Source organism: Lethenteron reissneri, chromosome 64, assembly GCF_015708825.2.
Source record: "Lethenteron reissneri isolate LAM-NWPU_2019-01 chromosome 64, ASM1570882v1, whole genome shotgun sequence".
In the NCBI taxonomy this organism is placed as follows: domain Eukaryota; kingdom Metazoa; phylum Chordata; class Hyperoartia; order Petromyzontiformes; family Petromyzontidae; genus Lethenteron; species Lethenteron reissneri.
The window spans coordinates 12,043,424-12,067,831 of NC_083842.1; the positions used below are offsets into that span (position 1 = coordinate 12,043,424).

At 47.8% G+C, this 24,408-nt stretch overlaps 2 protein-coding genes across 5 annotated transcripts in view; one reads left to right on the forward strand and one right to left on the reverse strand.

Annotated features, from left to right (window-relative positions):
* Positions 1–27: 27 nt before the first annotated feature.
* PIGW (phosphatidylinositol glycan anchor biosynthesis class W) lies at positions 28–21,595 on the forward strand. 4 transcript variants are annotated; one of them, XM_061577658.1, is made up of 9 exons: positions 28–263; positions 3,883–4,069; positions 5,823–6,040; positions 7,378–7,603; positions 10,668–10,833; positions 11,745–11,992; positions 13,936–14,086; positions 15,989–16,151; positions 16,751–21,595. In XM_061577658.1, exons 2-9 carry the CDS (start codon positions 3,906–3,908, stop codon positions 17,083–17,085), a joined length of 1,671 nt encoding a protein of 556 aa, XP_061433642.1. In that variant the 5' UTR covers positions 28–263; positions 3,883–3,905; the 3' UTR covers positions 17,086–21,595. The 4 variants fall into 4 exon arrangements, with proteins under 4 accessions (XP_061433642.1, XP_061433641.1, XP_061433644.1 ...); XM_061577657.1 differs by lacking the exon at positions 28–263 and adding an exon at positions 376–1,037; XM_061577660.1 differs by lacking the exon at positions 28–263 and adding an exon at positions 379–1,037 and having other exon boundaries at positions 15,989–16,121.
* LOC133359213 (sal-like protein 1) overlaps positions 19,988–24,408 on the reverse strand; it is a 39,943-nt gene continuing 35,522 nt past the window's right edge. The window contains exon 7 of the mRNA XM_061577655.1: positions 19,988–24,404. Coding sequence (XP_061433639.1) covers positions 23,860–24,404 — 545 coding nt within the window. The 3' untranslated portion in view covers positions 19,988–23,859. The remainder of the gene's footprint in view (positions 24,405–24,408) is intronic.

The following is a 24,408-nucleotide window of genomic DNA, read 5'->3' on the forward strand; positions in this document are numbered from 1 at the left end:
ACCCGGCCCGCCATGTTGGGTAGGGAACAAAAAACGTGTTTTTGTTACTCGAGGGCTCGATGACTTCATACTCAAAATCAACATTTGGAGCGGAGGAGGAAATCCGATGCGCCGCGAAGCTCTTTTTAAACAGATCTCCAGTACGGGGGGACGGGGGGCAAAATCAGCAAGTTACGACAGCAAACAAATCTAAAATAAAGACTGTGGGGGCAAGTGCTGTTTAGCGAGCAGCACCTATGAAGGCCGGCACGGCACACGAGGGGGTAGGTGGCGCAGCAACGTGGATGGCAAAAGAGCTTGGCGGCTCATCGGATTTCGTGCGGTTATTCTTGACGCGCCTGTCCTCACCTATTGATGCTCCTGCTGCTGTTGTGGAGTGGCTCATGCAGCCAGCTATGGCTGCAGGGTTTTGGTAGTACATGTTGTTTATGCAAATTTATTGTGAAAATTCCGTGACAGTTCCTATGATTGCTTTTTCATTGCTTTCATGGCTTTATTTTGGTGATTTCGAAAAGTGTATTGGTTTAGCCATGTTTGTGTTGTTGTAGTACAGAGTTAGACTGATGGCCTTAATCTAAGTTGTCTTATGGTTGTTGGTTGTTTGACTTGCATCCCACTGGGATTTTTGCACACCGCATTGGTGTACGGTGTTTTTTTCTGCAATATTTTGCTGTCTTTTCTTGGATTTTCTGTTTGCACTTAGTCACACAGTCACTTTAAGATGTTTTGTGTTTGTTGCGGTTTCACCCGATTCAAGAGCCGAATGGCTCACAGAGCTCTATACCTAATCAATGAGCTTGTCCTCACCCAACATGGCCGCTGCTGCCTCTGCTGGGCCGAGTGGCCGCGGCTCCGCCCTCTGGGTCGCGGAAAGCTGCACGCGGAAACCGCTGCAATTAAATTTATTTATCTTTACAAACAATTTCCCTGGAAAGTCGTCGGTGATTTTTGTTTCTTTTTCTCTTTCTCTACAATTTTCTTTTAAAAATTTTAAAGTCGCACCTTTTCGCCCAAGATTTGATTAAGCACCGAGTTTGGTAAGTTTAACGCGTGGGCGAAACGTCGTATTCGGATTGTAAATGTTGTGGGTTTTATTCTCCAACACACAAGCGGTGTTGCTGTCCTAGTAACGAATTGGCCACGTTCTGTTTACGTGACAAACCCCTTACTAATTGGTTGTGGTTGGTTTAACGACGCATTTGTATTTACGTGATCTTACCCGGAAAAAAAACTCTTACAGAGTGGTAAGTTCACCTTTTTGTTATTGTTGGTCTATGACTGGATAAATGTCCGAAGGCAGGTCCATGAATTCAGATGAAGGTATTTTTTATGAGATGTGCGTAAAGAGTTAGTACTGTCACACAGTGACTTGGGCATTGTATTGTCCACCTTTCTTGATGTAGATATACTCATAAATATCTGTGGTTGTCGGACGTACACGGATGAAACTGACTTTTGCATTCACGCTGAGATGGTGATGGTGCATGCAGTTTCAAACCAAACTAATTATTTCACCAGGTAAGGCTCACTGAGCTACATACAGTATGGTTATTTCGGTAAAGTCACGTAGAAGGGAAATAATAAAATAATACTAATATAAAACAAAAATTATCACGACGTTTCGACTGCAAGACAAGCAATCATCATCAGGTGTGAAATCCACAGCAAGAAATTTTGAAAAAAGCTTTAAATCAAAATTCTGCATGAAGTAGTTATTTTTCAGAAGCAACCTGTCCATCACAAATGATAGCTCAACGGAACCAATGACATGTTCCGTAAATAATATATTTAAAAAAAGCGATATTACAGTGCATAACGAATGTTGTCATCACATGTATTGTGCTTATTTTGAAATGTTCACTGTGAAGTTGCGTGATTTGTGAAACTATCCTTCATGCAAATCTTACCACTCGTACAGCAGGTTGTACTGATCATACCATTTTTTTTTATTATAATTGAGGGATGGAATCAAATGGATTTGTCCGTGCCGTACATTCGCCAGGGATCCTTGTTTGGTTTCTACTGAGACGTTTTATTGGCGGGGAGAAACCGTCGGTGTCAGGCTGGGAGGTCGTGAATGTTTTTTTTATCTTCAAAGGGTTACATTTACAACTCGAAGGGATGTGTGGTATCATGGCACAGAGTTCACTGCACTGAGCCGGCTTCTCTTGAAACGCCTGGGTTCGAATCTTGGCCGCCGCCTGTGATTAAATTGGGTTCTCAAGTGTAGTGACAACTGTACATAGAATAATTATTGCACAATTGCCGCATGGCATTTGCTCAATCCCAGCTCACAATAAAAAAAAGATAACTGCTGTGCAACAAATGATGAGGATGTTGCAGGGTGGTTGGAAAATTGCTTTCCTCTGCTCTGTGGACCAGAGGGCACTTGAAGGGTTCTCAGATGCAGCTCTATGATCTCTGCTTTCGTGGGTCATTCTCTAACGCGAAGGGATGCCCTTGTTCTGCGAGCGAGCCAGATTTATTCTTTGTTTCATGCCATGACACCGATTGCACAATGGAGTAAAACATTGGGGAAAAGTGACAAAAAATATCGCCAAAAATTATGGAAGAATAAGAATAGGTTTTACCCTTTCTGGAAATGAAACAGGTGTTAAGATAGTCAAACAAAATATATACCTTTTGCATGGCATCAAGTCTACACTAACCACACATACTTGTGGAAAAACATGCAAACAAACGTGCTCTGATAATACAGGGTGTTTTAAAAAGATGGACCCAATTTCAAAGCAGTATATTTCACGATGGCAACATGTTACAATTACACAAAAAGTTACAAACGGTTTAATGAGTTATCAAGTTTTACTAATCATTTTATAAATGCTCTGTGCCCTCCACCTGCTGTACGGACAACATCGAGACGATAGTTGAATTCGTCCCAAACGCCTCTCAAAGTGTCTTCTTCCACTGAAGTCACCGCTGCCGTGATTCTGTTTTTGAGGTCATCCAGATTAGTCGCTAATGGTGGCACAAAAACACGGTCTTTGACGTATCCCCACAAGAAAAAGTCGCAGGGTGTGATGGCTGGGGATCTTGGGGGCCAAGAGTATAGCGCCAAGTCTTGGGGTCCCGTGCGACCTATCCAACGTTGAGCCAGTGTGTCTTGCGAATGACTGAGGCTAGGGGCTGTTTGTGCGCTGGGAGAGGCATTTAGCGGTAATAATTTCAAAGTCTATTCCCCACCCTTTCAAGTGGTATGAGTTTCATTCATGGGCGGTTCGTGGTTGCAGAGATATAGCGATTTCATATCGGGTCTATCTTTTTCAAACACCCTGTATATGCATTGTCTTTAAAACTGACTGTTATCTATTTGGTGTTTGAAAATCTTAGCACCTGTTTTATTGCCACCAAGGGTAAAACCTATTAAAATAATGCATTATTTTTATACTGGTTAAAAAGTACCATTGATAATCACCAAAAAAGTTAACAATTGAAAAATGTAGGCATTGCTATATAAGAAGATGCTTAATATGTAATTGAACCTGCTGAAAATAATGTTGAGCATATCGCGATTTCGAAGCTTTGAGGAACACAGACATAAGATGACCGAGAAGATAGCGGGAGAAAAGGCTGCAATGGTTATGAAGCATAGTGAGAATGAAACTGGCAGAATGTCATATTTGGCATTGTATGAGGGGCGTATGTATTAGGAAAGCAGGAAGGTAGATAACCAGAAGGATTGACATTGTGAAGAAACAACTGAAAGAAAAGACTGGAATTATACAAAGAGATTTCCTTATCATTTTAAAAACATTCTAGTTTCACTCATACCACCACCTCACAGACAGTATCATTATTTCTGGTGAATTGCAACGATTGTGCCGTTTAAGTTAAACATATTACCTCTCCGCGGCCGCTTAGAGCTCCAACGCAGTAGAGAAGAAATGGAGCCTCCCGATGCCTCCTACAAGGAGCTCAAGGAGGCATTCGTGAGTAACCTCAATGGCACGGACGTCAGCGAGATCGCCCTCCTGCTCACCATCCTCCCTGCGGGAGACCTCTGTCGCGGCCTCCTGGGGCTCTTCTGGGCAGGCTCGGCAAGCGCAGGGTGAGTGCTGTCGCTGCAGAACGACGTGTCGACGATTATGATCGGTACTCCTGCTCACAATCCACACCTGGAATTGTGCACCTAACAATGGATTATTTTTAATAGTTTGTATTGCTTTTTTTGGGGGGGGGAGGTGAGTAGAGCACTGTGCTATTAACCCGGCGATCGAAGTTTATTTTACGGTCATGGTGTATGTCATCTGTCATGAGTGATATTTCAACCGACCCTTGGCCCCCCTTCAACAACCCGCACTGACCAGCGTGGTGAAGTATGGCCAAACAACTCCCATGACTGACACGGTTTGGGAAGGCCTTCATTCAACAGATGATTAACAAAGGGCTTCTAATGTAACTTTTCGTCTTTTATCCCTCTATTTTATCCCGATTGCACGATTGGCATCAGATCACACAACAAGGAACCCATTTGGATCGCCTGCACAGCAATGCAAAATCATTGTGTTAGAGACTGGCTTATGGATGTGGATATCACAGAGCTACCTCTGAGTTCCTGTTAAGTGACCTTTGGTTCACAGAGTAGCACTTCCCCACCCATTCTGCCACTGAGACTAATGATTGTCACTTGACAGCGAAACGAATATTTTTTATTCTTTGAAATGGAATTGATCTAAATTAAGTACAGAAACATTTAATGTGATGTTCTTTTGGTGTGGCCATTGGCGATTGACTCAACTATAAACATATTTTACTTGACAACCTAGTTTAATTACAAACGGTTCCCTTTTTTAGAAACAACAGTGTTATTGAAGATATACTCGATAAAAGATAATACGTTTCTTGAATTGAGATATAAGAACTTGGGAAAGAGGATTATGGGAGGGATTTCCAAAATCGTGCAGATAGAGAAATGTGTTGACTTGCAGTAAAGTGGCTGAGCAAAGGGTGGATAAGACAGCCAGTTTAATAGACTGATTCCTTGCCATGGGGTGGAGAAAGCGATTTTGACCCAGAATTGGAGCAGGAGCAGCTCAGCGCTCTGACGCAATGCCCGATCCACAAATATGAAGGAGACATCACAGCGATACGCTTCGCTGCTCTTGACGCGGTTTTCTGGCTTTACCACCTGAATGTGAAAATACAGGTAGTCCTCTACTTACGATGGAGATGCGTTACGACGACCCCATCGTAAGTCAAAAATATCGTAAGTCGAAGATGGCCTAGCCTACTCAGGAGTCTTAAAGAATGGTGATAATTTAGCAAAACAGAGCAATTTACAGTACCGTACTGTATAAACGATATTCTGTATGTATTTATTAATTACAATACTGTATTGCACAGTAAAATGTAAAGTAAAAAAAAGGTAAATTCTTCGCCTGCCTATATGAACTGCAATTTAATAGAAAGTTTTTTCAGGAAACAATCCTATCTGCATCACACAAGGCGGGAGATGCGTACATCCCGGCAGCGTCCCAACGTACAGCATCGTACCTCGTACGCTGCTGCGTTTGCCTGCCGCGCGAAATTTAAAATATTTTACAATTTTGTCTTATCGCTATCGCCATCCTAAGATCGAAATATCACAAGTCGGACCATCGTAACTCGGGGAATATCTGTATAGCTGTTGCTCTGCATCCACATCATCAGCCATACAAAAGAAGACGAAACGATCTGATCTCCAAGTCACCCGGTCACCTACTTAACGAATCTAATTGCGTACACGTGAGTTTCCCTTGCGGTAACGCCAGCGCATGTGCCTCTCACTTGCGTCGTCCCCATTTGTTTGTCTGCGCCCACAGGGTGGCGTTTGTCCGCGACTTCCTGCTGCTCGTGCTGCCTTACACGCTGAGCACGACGGTGCTGGCGCCGCACATCAGCACGGTGCTTGTAGTCCTCCTGGCTGCCGCCGTCACGCTGACGGGCCTGCTGCTGCTCCTGCAGCGATCGCTCAAGTGCCGACGCAAGGCGGAAACAGCCTCTGCAACCGCCGATGCTGAAAACGTCAACGACAAAACCGGTGACAATGCCGGCACGCTGGGCTGGGTTTTGGTGGCACCGGGAGAGCATTAAATATTCTATCGTTTAGTCCCGGTAGCGTAGCGGTTAGCGGCGCTGCACTACGAACCTGGCAACCCGAGTTCGATTGCTGCTCATGGCCTACATCGGTGGTCAATATCTGACTTCGTCCTATGGCTCTGCGAAGTCAAGTCAAGTCTATTTTGCACTCCTATGTTTTTTTGTAATTGTTTTTGTGTTGTAACTTGGTGACCCGTCCATACTGGACATTTGTGAAAAAGAGCTTCATGGCTCATCGGATTCCTGCAGTCTAAATAAAGATTCTGATTATGGTTCAAGTCAGCCTTAAATTAGTTCACAGTACGGTGTGTAATACATTAATGGTGGGGAGTGAGAAGCGGCCAGAGGTGATGCTAACCACCGCACACCCCCTTGTGTGCTGTGTCAGCCTCGTAGGGGCTCACTTACAGCACTTAGCCCCAATAGTCAGTGCTGGCTATATTGGGGGATCTTCTTCCTTGTGTTCACTTTCCCTGTAACTTTGCCTGTAATGATTAAATGTAACAGTTCATAGCCATTTGTCAACGCACTTCTGGATGTGGCCATAATTTTACATGCTGATCAGTGCGGGTTGGGGAAGAGAAGTTGGAGGCGCCCAGGACTGGTTTCCGATATCACTTGCACTGACATTAGGGCCCCACCTCATACTCATTTTATCAGAGAAACAGTTTTACCTGAGCTCTCCGATAATGGCTTTGTGTTGTATATGTATGTTGAACTTCTTTCGTGCCATACGTAGCTAACCGTGCTAATCGGAGGTGCGGGGGAAGGACAACAAAGTAAACACAAAAAGCAGTTCTAAAGAAATTAATTTTCAATCTAGATGTAAAAGGGCATAGCTCCATTGGCTTCCTAATATCGGAAGGAAGGGCAGCTACACAGCACCACCGCCACGAAATCATGTGCAGGTGTTTTACTTGACTTTAACCTTTGAGATTACTCCCCCCGCTAGGGATGTGCGCCCAATTTTTATGGTTAATCCCAAAAAAAAAAAAATCCGAAATTTGGGTCTAGGTATGAAATCTGATGGTCTAAAAAGAAAATACCCTTTTGTATTTTATTGATACGAAAGTATGACGTCACAGAAAAGAACGTCACACACGTATGACGTCACATGCGTGCATTTCACGCAAGAAGTGGCATCGGGTGATGGTCACTTTTGCCAAGTTAATACTAAATGTACATTATCCGAAAATTCGAAAAGATCAGTTATGAAATGTCTTTAAAAAGAAAAAAAAATCCTTAAATCCTGTTTCTCTCATCGCCATGCCCGCACAGGCCAGCACCTATTCCTGTCAGAGGAGGGCCACGTGCGCTGCCTCACCCAGTTCCGCGCCTACACCAACCTGCTGACGGTTGTGTGCATCCTCGCCGTCGACTTCCGCGCCTTCCCGCGCCGCTTCGCTAAGACGGAGATGCACGGCACGGGCCTCATGGACCTCGGCGTTGGAACCTTCGTGCTTTCCAATGCCCTTGTGTCGCCCGAGGCGCGCAACGTGCTGAGGTTGGACAGCAAATCACCGGATATCACTCGTTACCGATGCTGTAGCCGTGACACGTACACGCACACACACCGACACGTGGACAGACACGAAAGCCACCAAAGACAAAGATCCCCCGTATAGCCTTAACAGACTGTTGGGGGAAGTGCTGTTAGTGAGTCACACCTATGAAGGCCGGCACAGCACACGAGGAGGTGGGTGGCCAGCACCACGGCCGGCCGATTTGTCTCCCCAATGGCAATGTTTACACATCGCACCAGGTACTACATTTTTAGGCTGAGTCGATCTAGAGGAGGCCCAGGAACGGTTCAGATAATCGTCACGGGTGTTGGCTGTGAGCGGGAATCGAACTTGGGTCACCGGGTTCGTAGTGCAGCGCGCTAACCGCTACCCTACACTTTCCCCACACCAACAACAACCGCCATTCGCCACTAAGTGGCGATGACGTCACCACAACGCTTGTGCCAGGCTATGTGCACGTTGAGGCCACGTGAAGTGTTGACCGCCTGCTGGCAGGAGGTCACGGGGCAGACCCAGGTGCCACGGGTCGACTGACTGAGATGACTGGCTGATGGACCACCTGTGCCCCCTACTGTGCCAACTTGCTGTGCTTTAGCCACCCGGTGCTCCTCTCGTTGTTGTGAGCATCGCTCCTCCCCCCTCCGTTGTTGTTGGAGGGTGACTGCCTCCAACTGCCCAGTAGCATCCTTTACGAGCCTCCTCCAAAGAGGCCGATTTTGACACCGCTGGTACTAGTCGGCGCCCGTTTAGTCCCCTCTATCTGGCCGAACAAAAGCTGTTTATGCATGCGGTCGCTGGGCATGCGGCTACATGACCCAGCCAACGCAGCCTTGCCTGCCGGAGGAGCTCACCGATGGGACTTTGTCCAGATCTTTCAAGGATTAGTGAGCTCCTCACACAATCCAGCCTGGTTAAACCCAGGATGGATCGTAAGCAGGCCAGCCTAAATGTTTCTAACTGGCTAAGATTGTTGCATTAGGGGGGTCCACATTTCGCAAGCGTAGAGAAGGAAGGGAATAACTGTGGCCGAGAAGACCTGAAGCTTCGTGCGGAGCGACAGACCAGGTAGCTTCCACACAGCATTACGCAACCGATGAAAAGATAATGCCGCTCGACTGATTCGGAGTGAGACCTCTGCTGTTAAACTGGAGCCGGTCATGAGCACACTGCCAAGGTATGGGAAACTATCCACTCTTTCCACAACTGCCCTATCACCAATTGGGAGTTGTGGGGGTGGAGTGTCTGATGGTACAAAATACCCAGGCAGTGCTTAGTTTTGGTGGGGTTGATGGTAAGGCCCCACCTCTTAGTGGCAAGCTCCAGGTTCAGCAGCAGTGCCTCCAACTCCTCCTCTGAGTGAGCAGCAATTACCAGATCATCGGTATACATAACATGGTTGAGCAATAGGGAGCCATCCCTTGACCGCACCTGGGCATCAATCAGCCTCCCATTGTATCTGTACCAGATGGAAATTCCTCCGGTACAGCTATTGAAGGCTTCACGGAATTATGGTTAATGCATGTCTGCATTAACCATGATTCCTTGTAAAAGGTTTCAGTTTGGTGTTTTAACATCTTAACACCTGTTTTTTTGCCAGAAATAAGGGGAAAAACCTATTATCATTGAAGTCACCCAACAAGATGACTCTATCCCGAGGGGCCACTTTAGCCAGCACCTGTCACATAGGTCATAGAAGGCATCTGACTCATCTGCCTTGCCTGCATCCCTCCACGGATGTTCGTCTTTGGTGGGGGCATAAGTAACCACGACCACCACTCCTCACCTACGGTTGATGGGAAGGCGAGCCCAAAGTAACTTGGGGCTTACAGCTTCCCACACCTCACCGCCACGCTCCCACGTCCCCTTCATTCTTTTGTTCAGAAGAAGAGCCACTTCCTGTTGTTTGGCAGTCTCCTGCCCCGAGTAGAGGACTGTCCACCCCTCATGGTGGCAGGAGCCAGAGCCGGTCCACCGGACCTCCTGAATACCATCGAGATCCAGGCGGTACCGGTCCAGCTCCCGACAGAGGAGTGGCAGCCTCTCCTTTGCAGTGAGCGTTCGAACATTCCACGTTGCCATCCGTAGTGGCGTTTTGTTGTTTCTGGGGGAGCCCCGAGGGTAAGGATTCAGTCTCCTGGCTCTGCCAAATGGGGTTTGGCCAGGAGACGTCATAGATGCCTGTCTCCCCGTGGCCTCCGGCACAAACTTAGTAAATGTTTTACCTCCTAGTTTAGCGGTAGTTAATTGAAGGTGGAGGGGTTACCAGCTCCTCGCACCCGTCCAGAGCCCCCTTTTGGCCGCTGTGGTGGTTACAAACGCTATGAAGGGAAAGGCCAATCTAAATTGGCCCTCCCCCCACGGCACTGCCCACCACAACGTTGCCGTCCGGCACCACGAGGAGGTAGGGAGTTGTTTTTTTCTGGACCCCACACCACGCGCACACACACTCATTTAGGCAGTTCACTGCACTAACATACACGCAAACACACATGCATGCCATCGTGAATACACAAGACAAGAGATTCCCCATCTAGCTGTACAAACTGTATGGGCAAGTGGTATTATCAAGCAACTGCCGCACACACCCACACAGGCTCTCACAGAAACATGTTGCTCACACACACACACACCCAACAGCTGGCAGTCTCCACTAGATTGTTGTGATGTCGCCACAGCGCTTGTGGCAGGCCGGGTGAAGGCTTGTTTTCAAGCAGGTTCAGCGAGCCACCAGCCCGTTACAAATTATAATGAAAATTACAGCGTTGACCCGTAAGAACATTGTACCGAGAAGCTCTGCAACACTTGCAGGGTGAAAAAAAGAAAACAAATAAATTAAATCACCGTTTTCTTTTTCTCTTCTTTGAACCTACGTGACTTTACCGAAAAAACCAAAGAGTATGGATCCTTGCAGTCACGAAAGCTTCAAATCTAGAACTTGCAGGGTGGATGGCGTGAAACGCGACGGCTCTTCTCGCTCGTCTGAACTCGTCCCCCGCTCTACTCCATTCTCCCTCACGTCGCCCCATCGGCGAACCCGTTTAACAGCGACAAGCGCGGCGGGCGCAGCGTGACGAAGCAGCTCCTGGCAGTGTGGCCACTGCTGCTGCTGGGGCTGGTGAGGCTGGCGAGCATCAAGGGCATGGATTACCAGGAGCATGTCACCGAGTACGGCCTCCATTGGAACTTCTTCTTCACCCTCGCGCTCGTGCGGGTGAGTTATGCATTGCCACGCTCTCCTCCCGTGCCTTCCTCCTCTCCCCGGATGAGTCCGTGGCCGCGATACAACATGGGACAACATGCAGCGGGGGAGGGTGGGGGGGGGGGGGTGAGAGCGGCGTAGGCTGCGGCATGGTACCGTGCAGGAGAAATTTAAAATGTACCACTGGTCTACAGTCAAAATGCTTCCGAAATAAATGTAGTCCAACCTTACTAATTCTGGGTCACTGAGAATGAAAATGATGCTTAAAATTGTTGATTGGCTCTAGTTTTCAAGATATGCTACTGGGTCAGTATATACGAGCCTTGACTTGGGAATGGCGGAGGATAAGTGAGTTATAAAAGGAAGGGATCTCAATTTAAACCAGAAATGACTAAAATACATCTTTGACTGGATCTATGAATAAATCTATGACTGGGTTTGGACAGTACTTGCTTTTTGAGCAAAACAATGAATGATGCAATCTGAACCTGGTATTGCATCATACATGATATGAATTGTTTTAATTGTCATATTTGAATTCAGCACATCAAAATTCATAATAAACAGCAAAATTGTAGACCAGTGTACTCAGGGAAATGTCGGCACCACATTGCGGCAACGAAACACACGAATACACGTAATACAAATGCCTTTCTAACACTGCGTCGCCTACGGGTGTGGACATGCGATCTCTCTGTGCATTGTGTCCTTCGTAACCTTAGTTGTGTTTCTGGGGCTCAGTTTTGGGGGCTGCTACTTTTACCATATACAGATGATCATCGATAATTATGCAGTGACATTATCCATCTTCCAACATTATCCGGCGCCCCCTCCCCCCCGAAGCCGCCAGATAATCGATGATCTACTTAAGGTTGAGAAGTAATCTAAGACGCTCGCCACCACCGCCAAACCCGTCCGTGCAGGTGATGTCGGTGCTGGTGAGCGCGTGCGGCGTGCGGCGCTACTGGGTGGCAGCAGTGCTGCTGGCCGTCTCGTACGAGCTGGCGCTGCACAACCTGGGCCTCAAGTCGCTTGTGCTGCTGGGCTGGGACGGCACGGGCGGGCGCGACGACCTGCTGAGCGCCAACCGTGAGGGTATCGCGTCCGTGTGTGGATACCTGGCGCTGTACGTCGCCGGCGTGCATGTCGGAAGCTACCTGCACCGTGTCAGGTGACGATTCTACTGCTCGCTCATTGGTTGGTTGGGTTTCACTCTTCAAATCTAGAATTTTCACTCATTGTTTTATAGTTTTTTTCCCCCCACAGTTGCTGAGCACAGACCCACAGGCTCAAAACGCCAAGCCAAATGCTGTGAAAGGATAGGGCAAGCAACTTAGGGTGCCACAGTGGTGAGATGTTAAATACCTCGCCTGGTATACAGGAGGTCGTGGGTTCGATCTCGACCCTGACGCTTGTATATTTGGAATTTGTGTGTTCTCCTCGTGGTCGCGTGGATTTTTCTCCGGGTCCTCCGGTTTTTCTCCCCATATTTAAAAAGATGCATTTAGAATATTTGGCTGCTATACATTTCCACACAATAAGCCACTCGTTGAGCTATCATTTGTGACCAGGTTGCTTCTGAAAAAGGGCTATATAGCTCAGTGGACCTTACCTGGTGAAATAAAGATAGTAAAGAGAGTCTTCTCAACTTGGAAGTCTGGAATATAATGTGTCAGGAAAGTGTACTGTAGATGTACATATATTCAGGAGACGGAGGAAGTTTGCGATGGGCGGGACATGTGTGTGGCAGATGGAGGAGGGCAGGTTTATTGAGATAGCATTGGAGTGGCACCCAGAGGGTTGGTGACCAAGGTAAAGGAAGACCCCAAAGCTGGACACTGGGATATTGTGAGAGCGGTCCTTCGGAAGGCCGGGTATCAATTTTACAACGGGCGAGGAATCTGGCGAAAGGAAGCCGATGGTGAGGTCTGGTGGAATCAACGCCGTTGGTCAAGATGATATTTTTTTAAATTCATAGTTGCTGAACATGAACAGTAAGCAGCACTCCTAAGGGTGTAATAAATAAGAGTTATTAATACGTTTCTGGAATTTAGCAGGGTTCTAATAACTTGGGTAAAAAGACGATAGGAGGGAATTGCAAATACGAGCGGTGTGAGTTTAGAAACAAAAATGTGTATTTCACTTAATTTGTCACTCATTCGTTGCTCTGTTACTAACTCAGTCTTATCATCTATGAATCACTCATCAGCGACCTGAGAATGGATCTCAGTTTGTAAGGATGTAAGGGCAATGGGCTAAGGATGGCGGAGCATTTTGCCTCACTTTTCCTTTAAAGGGACAATAACTTGAAAGTGTCTCCAAGCTCAAGTTAGCATTGGGCAGTTCACATCTCCAATGTTGACCCAAAGGCAGAGGGTGGAAATTCTACCTTTCTGTTATCAGTCCACAGAACAGCCACTGTCGACTTCCCACAATATGGTATTCATTTTATTGGCCCTTGTTAGATGATGATGATAATAATGATGATGATGTTAACCAATGACCAAATCATCTGGAATATGCTCAATCTCATCAGATCTCAGAAGCTAAGCAGGCCGGAGCCTCGATAGCGCTTGAATGGGTAACCACCATGCGTTGCAGGTGTTAGAGGCTAGAGGCTACAGGCTGCAGGGCTGCGTGGTGGTGGTGGTAGCCGACAGTGAGCAATGCCACATCGTGAGACGAAGCATCCATTCACTGGCACGTCCGAGCTGCACTGAGCGTGGGCCCACCTCGGCCATGGGTGATTTTCCACTGGCTATTTGCCAAGCCACACCAGAAACAAACCGTGAAGCTCTGGCTTCCACAAGCCATCTGAATCAACGGATCAGGACCAATCAGGGTCACGTGGGTGGGGTTCATAATTTCCGTCATTGCCGTCAGTCAGTGCACTGAACTGACACGTCATATGGCGCTGAGGTCAAGTGTTGCGTGTGACGTTATCGGCATGGCTTGACTTCTGCAGTGGATAAACAACCTGGCACTCTCCCTGTGCTGCAATTGGCTGGCTCAACATGGCCCCGCTGGAGCTCGGTTTTAAAGTGTAAAAGAGACCGTTGGAATGATGATGATGTTGATTTAATCACGAAAATCGCATTGTGTGTCATGACACAGCCACTCGTGCCTGGGCCTGAGAGACTGTGTGCTCGTGGTGCTCACGATGTTGTCCGGCGTCACGATGCTGTGGGTCGCGCTGCTCTTGTGCCGGAGCGGAGTGGACAACGTCTCGCGCCGACTCGCCAATCTCGCCTTCGTGCTCTGGACGGTGAGTAGTGACGGTGGTAGTGGTGGATGTGGTGGCCGTTGTGTTGGTGGTGGTGGTGGCAGTGGTGGCGTTCGTGGTGGTGATGGTGGCAGTGGCGGTGGTGGTAGTGGTTGTTGGTGATGGTGGCAGTGGTGGCACCAGTGGTGGTGGTATGAGCGGTGGTGGCAGTGGTGGTGATGGAGGCAGCGGTGGTGGTGGCGGAGGAGGAAAGATGGGACGAGAGGTGAGTGCTAAGCTTGTAAAGGCAGTAATAATATTCTCAAAACGAATTAGAAAGCAATCGTACGTACACTTGGATTATGTAACACTTTCCAACGTGTTTTCGTTTTTGAATGTATTTATTTAGTAGTATGGAAGCCGGCGGGTAGCTGTCAGGGTCAATAGTATTTTGTATACTTGTGTAGTGACTGACTCAGAGACACTAGAGTAGGAGGCAAACAGCCTTAACAGTTCACACTTTAGCAACTACGGTTCCCAGTCAGGACAGCTGGCAGACTGCCTGACTGGCGACGCCGAGATGGTGAAGACGGTGACGGCGACGAAGACTCCAGCAGCACGACGGGATCCCTCTCCAAACAACAGCCCCGAGGTCCCCTCCCGGGGCCCCTCTTATACTGCCAGCGTTGCCTGGCTCTGCCCTGGCCACGCCCCCCTTCTGGAAGCTACTAGCAGTTTCTCGATGAGCCTCTTCCGTAACCTTTCTCCTACATCCTTCTCTCTGGTCTATCACGTGACCTGCTGTCAGTCAGGGCTGCTGTAGCTGCAGATCCCTTCCCTCCCAGCAGCCAGTGATAAGTGACTGATTCTGTCACTACACTTGTAAAGAGTCATTTTAGCTCTGGGTTGTGTCTGCAAGATTTGGGCAACCCTTTGACCAATTTCACGAATTTTTTACTTGTGGAATGTATACTAATGTTTCAGTCACATTGGATCGTGTTTATGAAGGTTATCGTCTCCCCGCCCCCCCCCCCCCCCCCCGTGTTACGGACAGATGGATAGACGATCTTATTGCAGAAAATATTTCAAGATTATTCGAAAAGCATTCAAACCGGAATTGAAAGGTGCCCAGGTGACTTGGTGGTCAGAGCACTGAGCTGGCACCCCTGAGGTCGTGGGTTCGAATCTAGACAGTCATCTGTGATTAGAGAGAGTAGATGCGTCTCAACCAATGGCTGCACGAAAAACAAACCCAACCCATCGCATTCGCTTTGGTTCCGACACTTGATTTGCCTAAATTTCCAGCTCTGAGAATCCTAAATATCTGAGAATTCAAATTATCCTTGGACTGATTATTTAACTGCGATGAACCCTTGTAGAAAGTTGGGTGAAAAAGTGCTGCCCGCACCCCCACATTACTGTGTAGAGCTGAGATCTTGGAAGTAGTATTATGATATCCGTTTCTGTGGGTCATTCTCCAACACTAAACTAAAAATATTTTTTATTTTACCAGGTAAGGCCCTACTACGCTATATAGCTCTCTTTTTCACAAGCGACCTATGAATAATAGCCCAGCGAAGTGTCTTATCACGCGAAAATTTATAGCAGCCAAATACTCGAAACGCATGTTGATTCTAAATGTGGAGGGAATAAGCAGAGGACCCGGAAAAAAAATCCACACGACCACGAGTGTAGAACATGCAAACTCCAAATATACAGGTATCAGAGTCGTAATCAAACCCACAACCTTCTGTATACCAGGCGAGGTAGTTAATATATCACCACTGTAGTTCCCCGCACAGTGGGAGGGAGGGAGGAGACGGGGTTGGGATGTCTATGCTCTGTGAGAGGTGAGAGATCTGTCAGTACTTGCAGAGAGGGAAGTGGTAATTGGAGAGAATTCCAAACATCAGACAGTAAGACATTGTGACGAGACACTTCGTTTGCCTTTCTGCTCATTCTCAGCTGGCCCAGAGCATCCTCTTCATCTCCACCGCCATGCTCTTCGACCTCCTGCTCGTGGGCGTGACGCGACTGGTCGGAGGTGGTCACGCGGCGAGCGTCCCGCAAGTCGACGACGGGATGCCAGTGCACAAAGGTCGGCAAAGGGTCGCCCCCTGCTGGGCAGGTAATGGGGCGGTTCGCTGACCGGGTCACTGGGAGAAGTCCTGCAGTGACCCGGGCAAAGGGTGGGGGGCAGGGGGGGTGCTCTCAGCCTTGCTGATTCCCGTGACTGTAAATGTCTACAAGTACAGTCTTTTTTTTCAATCCGCTGCTGGACGGAGGGCTCTCCCCACGTCGTGTGAGCTCTAGGGGTTTGTTTTTTTTCAAACGTTAACTTCACTGTGCTGGTCGGTACGGGTTGATGAAGGCGAGGAGCGGCATAGACGTTGGAGCGTAGAAGTACAGCACTATGTATTTAGCTGAACTGCGCTCTTCTGCCTACCACGTAGCCCCACAAGCCTCTACTTCTGTTTTGCATGGTGGCTGCCCATCCAAGAACTGTCCAGGCTCAATCCAGGCTTAGCTTCGGACTTCTGATGAAATTTGGTCATAGGTGTGAGTAACTCTAATACTTTCACCCTTGTATAATTAGACTTAATGGGTATATAATCGGCCAAAAAGGGTTGAAAGCACAAAAGCTTTCCAGCCGAGTTGGAAAAAGCAAAAACTAAAAAAAATTACCAAAGTAAATTACAACGGTGATTCATTCTTCCGTCACCGCAGACTCCCGCGAGCTGGCACGCCGGGCTGGTCGGTCGGATGTGGCGGGGGCAGAAACAGCGGGCGGCACCAGCGGAAAGGTCGCGGGCTGCGCCGACGGCGGAGGGAAATCGTCGACCCGACCGCCGCCGAAGCACTGCCTGCTGGCAGCCATCAACCGCAACCAGCTGTTCTTCTTCCTCATCTGTAATCTGTGCACGGGCCTCGTGAACGTGTGCACCGACACGCTGGCGGCGTCCGACTCGAAAGCCACCGCAACAATGACGCTCTACCTGCTGACAGTGACGCTTATCACCTTCGTGCTGCACCTGCGCCAGGTCACGCTCAAGTGCTGGTGATGAGCGGTGCTGCAGTCACGGGGGGTGGCCGGGTGGGCCGGGAGGTTGCGGGTCGTAGAGAGAAATGCTGGGCCAGCACCGCTGATGATGCGGGTTTGTGATTATGTAGCTAGGTTCTCTCAAGCGCAGGGAGTTGATGGCCTCTGGCCCGATGGCCAATGAATGCGCACAAAAAAAACTACGAACGTAAGTTTGGGTTTTAACTTAATTTGGCTAAATTCCAGCTCTGTGAATTTCGAATCGTGTTCGAATTGGGATTTCTTGGGTTTTGGTGGCAGGGTCGCTCAGAGGTCAGACGATGAGATGGTCGCTTTGACTTCCTGGGTTTTGAGTTTCTCACCCGCCTACAACCCCGACTGTTTGCAAACCATTAACTTAAAGTTGGATTTTCACTTTATTTTGCAAAAATGTAAGCTCTTAGAATGAAAAAAAAATCCATTGACCACCGTACGCCTAAGTTTGAATCCCAGCAGGCACTGATAATTAAACTGGGCATGTTTATGCTCTCAGCATGGTCACCAATGACTACAAAAAAAATATCACTTTAAAGTTGGTTTGTAACTTACATTTTATACATTTCGAGTTGACATCCATCTGATGAACATTTCGTAGGTGGGCATGTGGGAAAGTGTGCTGTTTATTGTGTGGATACAAAAGGTGACTTTGACAGTAACTCGGAAGTAGTTCTGCAATATCTGCATTTGCGGGCCATTCCATAGCATGGGGGTGATGCACTACTCTGTAAGTTCTGAGGGGAATTTCATCTCATAACCAGATGGAAATAGCACAATTGGAAGCAAAATTTGGAAAAATAAAAATTAGTAAGATGTAAAAATATATAACCCATAAAACATTTTGTGACAATTTTATTACATTAATAAAATAATATCGAAACACAGCAATGCAGCAATTTATGTCTGCTTGTATATTTAAAAAACCTGCTTAATCACCTTGAAATCAAGGCTCTGAGCTCCAGAATGGTGTGCCGCCCTTGTTGCTGTTGTCACTGCCGGACGTATATGCATGTATGTTGAACTTCTTTCGCACTGTACATAGCCAACCGTGCCAATCGGAGGTGTAGGGGAAAAAAAAGCAGTTCTAAAGAAATTAGTTTGTCAATCTAGATGATTTAAAAGGGCTTCCTAATATCGGAAGGAAGACCGTTCCAGACAGCCACAGAAGTACGTTTGAAAGCGCTCGATGGCAGTGACGGCCGTCTTTGTTTGATGGCCAGCCAAAATCCGCTGCTGTGAGGATGATCGGAATTTGCGTGATGATGGTTTATGCTCCTTTCTGATTTTGGTGGACGATGGCCTTATTCTTCCCTTCCTTTCCTTAACCATTCTTGTCCAGAAGTGCCCTCTGAACGTTGCGATGTCGTCAATTCTGCCGCCACCTGTTCCACCATCTTTCGCTTCCCTCGCCTTCTCTCGGCATCTACTTCCGTAGTTAATTGTAGGTCTCTCTTCTCAAGTTCTCATACCGTGGGTCTACGCATTCCAATTTATTTTGTACTAGCGGAAAGTACCTGGCGTTGCTCGGTTCTTTAAAATATTTCAAAACTACTCTTAAAAATCTAACAGCAGTGCGTACTGTGGTGGTACCTGCTATGATTACAGCAGTGCATACTGTGGTGGTGCCTGCTTTCACTGCAGCAGTGCATACTGTGGTGGTACCTGCTATGATTACAGCAGTGCATACTGACTGTGGTGGTACCTGCTATCACTACAGTAGTACATGCTGACTCTATAACAGTATTTATCTACTCTATAGCACAAAGTACTCACCTGACAAGAGTGGCGTGGTGAGGCCTAGTCCCGTGTAGAGCCTCCTGCCTTGCCTAGATTGTCCAGCCGGCCGAGGTGGAACTTTGGCAGGCTGGGGCTGGGCTGCTACCCTTGACCGCCCCCCTCCCCAGCCACGATCTCCCCGGCCGCTCTGCAGTAATATCTACGGCCTATAGTGGTAGCATCTAGCGACTGTATATAGTTGTAACTGCACGCATCGGGGTGGGGGGGGACATCACACAGTGAAGATTTAAGCTCAGCGTTTAGTGTTTTTTAATAGCATTTTTAACGCGAAAGAAAATGCCCCCCTCACTCCCACCGAAGGCGTGCGACTTGTCATGGGGTTGTCTTCCTAGCAGCTGATTGGTTGGTGCAGTGGAAGTGATGACATTCCTAGCAACCACTGCCATGCCCCCCGATCTGATTAGGGGCGTACATATGTACTACTCTAAGATGTTTTACGTTTTACCTTGCAGCTCTGTACTCGGGCCACTGATGGCTTTTGACTCGCAATTCTCTTTCTTTTAATGGATAAAACTTCAAACGCATGTCGAACAGCTTATGTAATTACAGATACTTTATACTACAACGAGCTTTACTACCTAGCTTCGCCCGGGACTTGGATTCACCACACCCGGCCGCCTTTGTCCTCCCAGTGGCGATGTTCACACACCACACGAGTTACTCGTTTGAGGCTGAATCGACCTAGGGGAGGCCCAGGACCGGTTAAAATAATCGTCACCGGTGGTGGCCGTGAGCGGGAATCGAACCCAGGTCGCCGGGTTCGTAGTGCAGCGTGCTAACCACTACACTACTGCTCCCCCCCACACACATGCGCGTCCATAGGTGCACATACATGCGCTTGCAGCAGACACACACAACTTTCAGGGTGCGTACGGCAGTAAACGACTGAAATAATAAAGCAATGCTGCGCGAAGAACGCCTTCGACCTGCAACACATTTGTATGGCACTTTACTCACGGAGGGTTGGGGGGGGGTGCGTGACATCAGCAGGCACACTGTGTTACGCTTCCGCATGCGGGTGACATGACAGATGTGACGTCACAGCTCACTTGCCGTGCAAAATATTTGCATTATTGCGCCCCCCCAAAATGTATAATTTTTGCATGGTGTACAGTCTGGAAAATACCCACATGCCAAATTTCAAGTTTGTTGCATGTCGAACAAACACACATATTCACAAATTTCCCTTTTATATAAAAATATATATAGATTACATTGTGTTGAACTGATCGTCATCACTATTAACTTAGGACCCAGGCGAGACACCATACAGTTGCATTTACACGCCCGTTTTTGTCAGGAAAGAAAATACTTTATTGGAAGTAGTACACAGCAACAAATTAACACAAATTAAAACCCAAAATCCACACCACAATAAATGACAGTACCTTATTACAAAATAATATGTCGTGTTAATGATGACCGCGTTGAGTTGTGTTTTTTACTTGATATTCCAACTCGACCTTAAACGCCCTTCGACCAATCCAGAGGGCACCCGGTTTCAATTTGCTGGCACAGCAGTAGAAGCGGTGCTCAAGTTTGCAGAATTCCCCACCTCTTGTAAGACCACAGTTTGCTGAACAGCGGCTCGCACGCTCCAAGGCAAAGTCTGGGTACTCGCAACTATTCCAAGACATCTTGTAAGAGTAGGCCAAATATCCTCGAGTTCAGACCCGAGTCTATGCCTCCTTTAAAAAGAATAATCTCCACCTATCTCCTTGGTGTACACACACACACGGCTGGCTATTGGCTGCAGTTTACACCAAGTTTTGTACCAAGAAAACAGCGCAGCGTTGTGACGCATTGCGAGATTTTAGCGAGCGAAGCGTGGAACGCTCGGGAGAACGGGAATGCGGTCCTCTCCATTTAATTGTGCGGATTGTGAATGTGTCATTTAAATATGCCAAAAATATAATCGGGGACAATGTTAAGGTGTCCTTTAAAGCAGAAGTCTTCAACTGGTTGCCTGTGGGCCATATCTGGCCTGTGAGAGGCTTTTGGAGTGGCCCACTTAGTTATGGCCCACCGAGAGATAATAAATACAGATTAGTGAGATAAAATATACAGATCCAAAATAAAGGCATTTTTTGGGGTTAAAAGGTGATTAGTTACTACTCAGCACGTAAACATTGTAAATTGTAAATATTTACGTGACAAACCTTACACTAATTGGCTGTGCCGGGTGGTGGTGAGTTAAGGATACATTTATATTTACACGATCTAACCCGGAACAAAAAAACTCCTTAATCATGGATAATATTGTTCGCGAAAGCCTACGTGTTAAACAAATATACAGATGAGATGGATGACATTTTTATATATTATTGGTCACGTGTACAGATATTATTTTACCTCACAACTGTGCGATGTTATATAACGTCTACAAGTGAAATTACACGATGTCACGTGACCAGCCAACACTTGAAATTTATTGTGGCCTGCTGCAAATAAAGTTGGGGGACAATTGTTTTAAAGTAATGTTTTCAAGTGGTGTTTTAAATCTCGTTTATGCAACCAATGTGTTTATTTTTTTACGTATTTTCATGGGACTGTTGCCGGGTGTTTCAGTGTTTTCTCTTTTCTTATTTGTATTGGTTATATTATTGTTTCAATTTAGGTGTGATACCACTGGATTTCTGTAAAAAAAATGATTTAATATAATAACAATAAAGAATAATTTATCATAAGATTACACCCAACCAAGTCGCCCACAAGCTGATTTCGACCAGACCTGCACCACATGGACAAACTAAACACCCACCTAATCCAACACCCACACATTCATGGGTTCACCCAGCCATTCTCAACAGTACATCTCCGGGCTGGCATGAGCTCATTGAAGAGCGGAAAAGCGGCAAGCCTGCATGACATTCTTTGAAGGGACAAGTCAAAGATGTCAGGCCGAAAGCTCCAGGACTTTTACAAATTGTGTGGTTACTCACAAGGATCCCGAAACTCTGGAGGCAAGACAATGGGAGCACCACTTCTCACCACATCGCGCGCTTCCACATGCGCTTCTGCGGCCGTCTGGAATGCTCTTCCGATATTAGGAAGCCACCGGGAGAAATGCACTTTTAAATCATCTACATTGAAAACTCACTTATTTTGAACTGCTTTGTGTTTAGTTTGTTGTCCTTCCCCCCACATCTTCGATTATCACGGTTGGCAACGTACGGTGCGAAGTTCTACATACACACAGACATTATGACGGAACAAATCAAAGATGTCAGGCTGAAAGCTCAGGACTTCTACAAGTTGTGTGGCTACCCACAAGGATTCTGAAAGTCTGGAGGCAAGCCCGAGGGAGTTTCATTCCTCAAACGGGGGACAAGAGTTTTCGATCCATCTCCCCTGCTTTGCCGCACTAACAAGGCTCATGGTGATTCATATTGCATGACGTGTTGACGCGACGGAGCAAGCTGGAAATCGCCCCAGGTGAATCACGCACAAAAAAACAGCTGCTCCATCCTACGTAACGCACACCGAGGAAGATTTTGAGAAAGGTTTCGTTACAGGAGCTGTTGGAAGACCTATCGGCAGCCTACACAACACCGTCGGTTATCGACGGCTACTCGACAAGTTGCTGAAGATGACTTGAAGCTTCAAATCAAGATTGATATGACTTGAAGAACTCATTTACAGACTCGACTAAAGAACCGACAATTCTTCATAGAACTGGATGGAAAGCGAAGTCGCTGGCACCAATGGAAAATGGTCTTCCAAAAGGCAGCGTGCTCGCACCATCACCGTTTTTAACGTCTTATCGGCCAATCCACCAGGACCCCAAAGGTTTAATTTTCACGAACAACCCCTGTGACAGACCAAGGCACAAGGACGTTCACCACGTCACACCTCCGATTAGCAGAGTTGGCTACGTATGGTGCGAAAGAAGTTCAACGTACGTCGAAACAACCCCGACGGTGACTTCAACAAAGGTAACATTGCGAGGAAAAAAAACTCCGAACCGACCTGGTTAAGACCAAAGCGTGCACCTTCCATCTACAAGGGAACAGAAACGCGAAGCCGTACCTCGCTCCGAAATGCAATTGAATGGCGCAAAACTGGCCCACCGCTCAAATCCTGATCATCGCGTGCAACACTCGACTGACCGATCGCTGACACACAAGGCACGTGTTGAGAAAACCACAGCAACGGTTGCGTTCACAACGTACCATCGTCTTGAAACCGGCCAACGCTAAACGGGGAGCTAATGCATCTACACTCGGGTCAACCGCACCGGCTCACTGCTACTCAGCAGTGGAGTATGCATGCTCTGCATGGGAGAAACGTGCGTTCAGAGCAGTGGTTCTTAACATTTACTGCAGCCTGCACCCCTTTGGTTCTCAATCATTAAAAATGTATGTTAATACATAGGCTTTGATGAAACAAAGTAGTTGTACTTACGTGCTTAATTTGTGTTTTCGATGATCATGTTTCACACCCCTATAAGGGCATCTTGTCACACCCTCAGGTTCAGAACCACTGGTTTAGAGGAAAGTCTGGACGTGGCAAAAAATATCGCGACCCGGTGTTAAATAGATGCTGCGGAAGCACGATCGTCCGTCTCGAAAGCCGACCAACGTAGTGGACCTTCGTCCCTCTAGGCTTGTGCATCGCACCCCCGCACTGTTGCGCCAGACCACGGAACCAATTCACCTCATATCCTTCCGCCGCGCCTCCGATTGGCGCGGTCGGCTACGTACGGTGCGAAAGAAGTTCAGCATACATAACGTACGTACAGAAGAGCACACGGCCCCAACGGTCGGAACGCGTGACTGTGAACGGCAGCAGCTCCTGAGATGACACTGCGAGGTAGTCTCTTCCAGTAGGGTCTGAAGAACCGCGGGCCAGACATCTGTTAGATGCCCAAACCCCCGGTCACCAGCACGAATACAATTTATTAAAAAATTCCAAATTTCCTTAGGAGGCAGTTGTATTTTGTCCACTGGCCCAACCCAACGACTCAGAACTCCTCGGGCTTGCACAGGTGCGCCTTGAGGCTGCGGCACTGCAAGAAGGTGCGGCCGCACACGTGGCACGCGTACGGCCTCTCGCCCGTGTGCGTGAAGCGGTGCGCCTTGAGGCCCGAGGCCTGCGCGAAAGAGCGGCCGCACACGTCGCAGCTGTACGGCCTCTCGCCCGTGTGCGTCCGCCGGTGGTACTTGAGGCTCGAGTAGTGCGTGAAGACGCGGTCGCATGTGCCGCAGTGGTACGGCTTCTCGCCCGTGTGCGTCAGCTGGTGCGTCTTGAGGTTGCCCTTGAGTGAGAAGGCGCGGCCGCACACGTCGCAGCTGTACGGCTTCTCGCCCGTGTGTGAGCGCATGTGCGCCGTCAGGTGGGCTGAGTTGGAGAAGGCCCGTCCACACTTGGGGCACTCGATGACCTTTTCGGTGACTTCCTCGCCCTCCAACTGCGGGCGCTGTGACTGCGGCGGCAAATGAGCCGGGTCAGTCCATAGCGACCTCACGCCCAGTATCGCGAGGCCCATGTTTCTCGATGGCCCCTCAACTGC

Coding starts and splice junctions, on each gene's coding strand:
- PIGW (XM_061577658.1), top strand. CDS start 3,906: ATGGAGCCTCCCGATGCCTCCTACAAGGAGCTCAAGGAGGCATTCGTG. Junction 6,041..7,377: donor AAACGTCAACGACAAAACCG/GTGACAATGCCG, acceptor ATGCCCGCACAG/GCCAGCACCTATTCCTGTCA. Junction 11,993..13,935: donor AGCTACCTGCACCGTGTCAG/GTGACGATTCTA, acceptor GTCATGACACAG/CCACTCGTGCCTGGGCCTGA.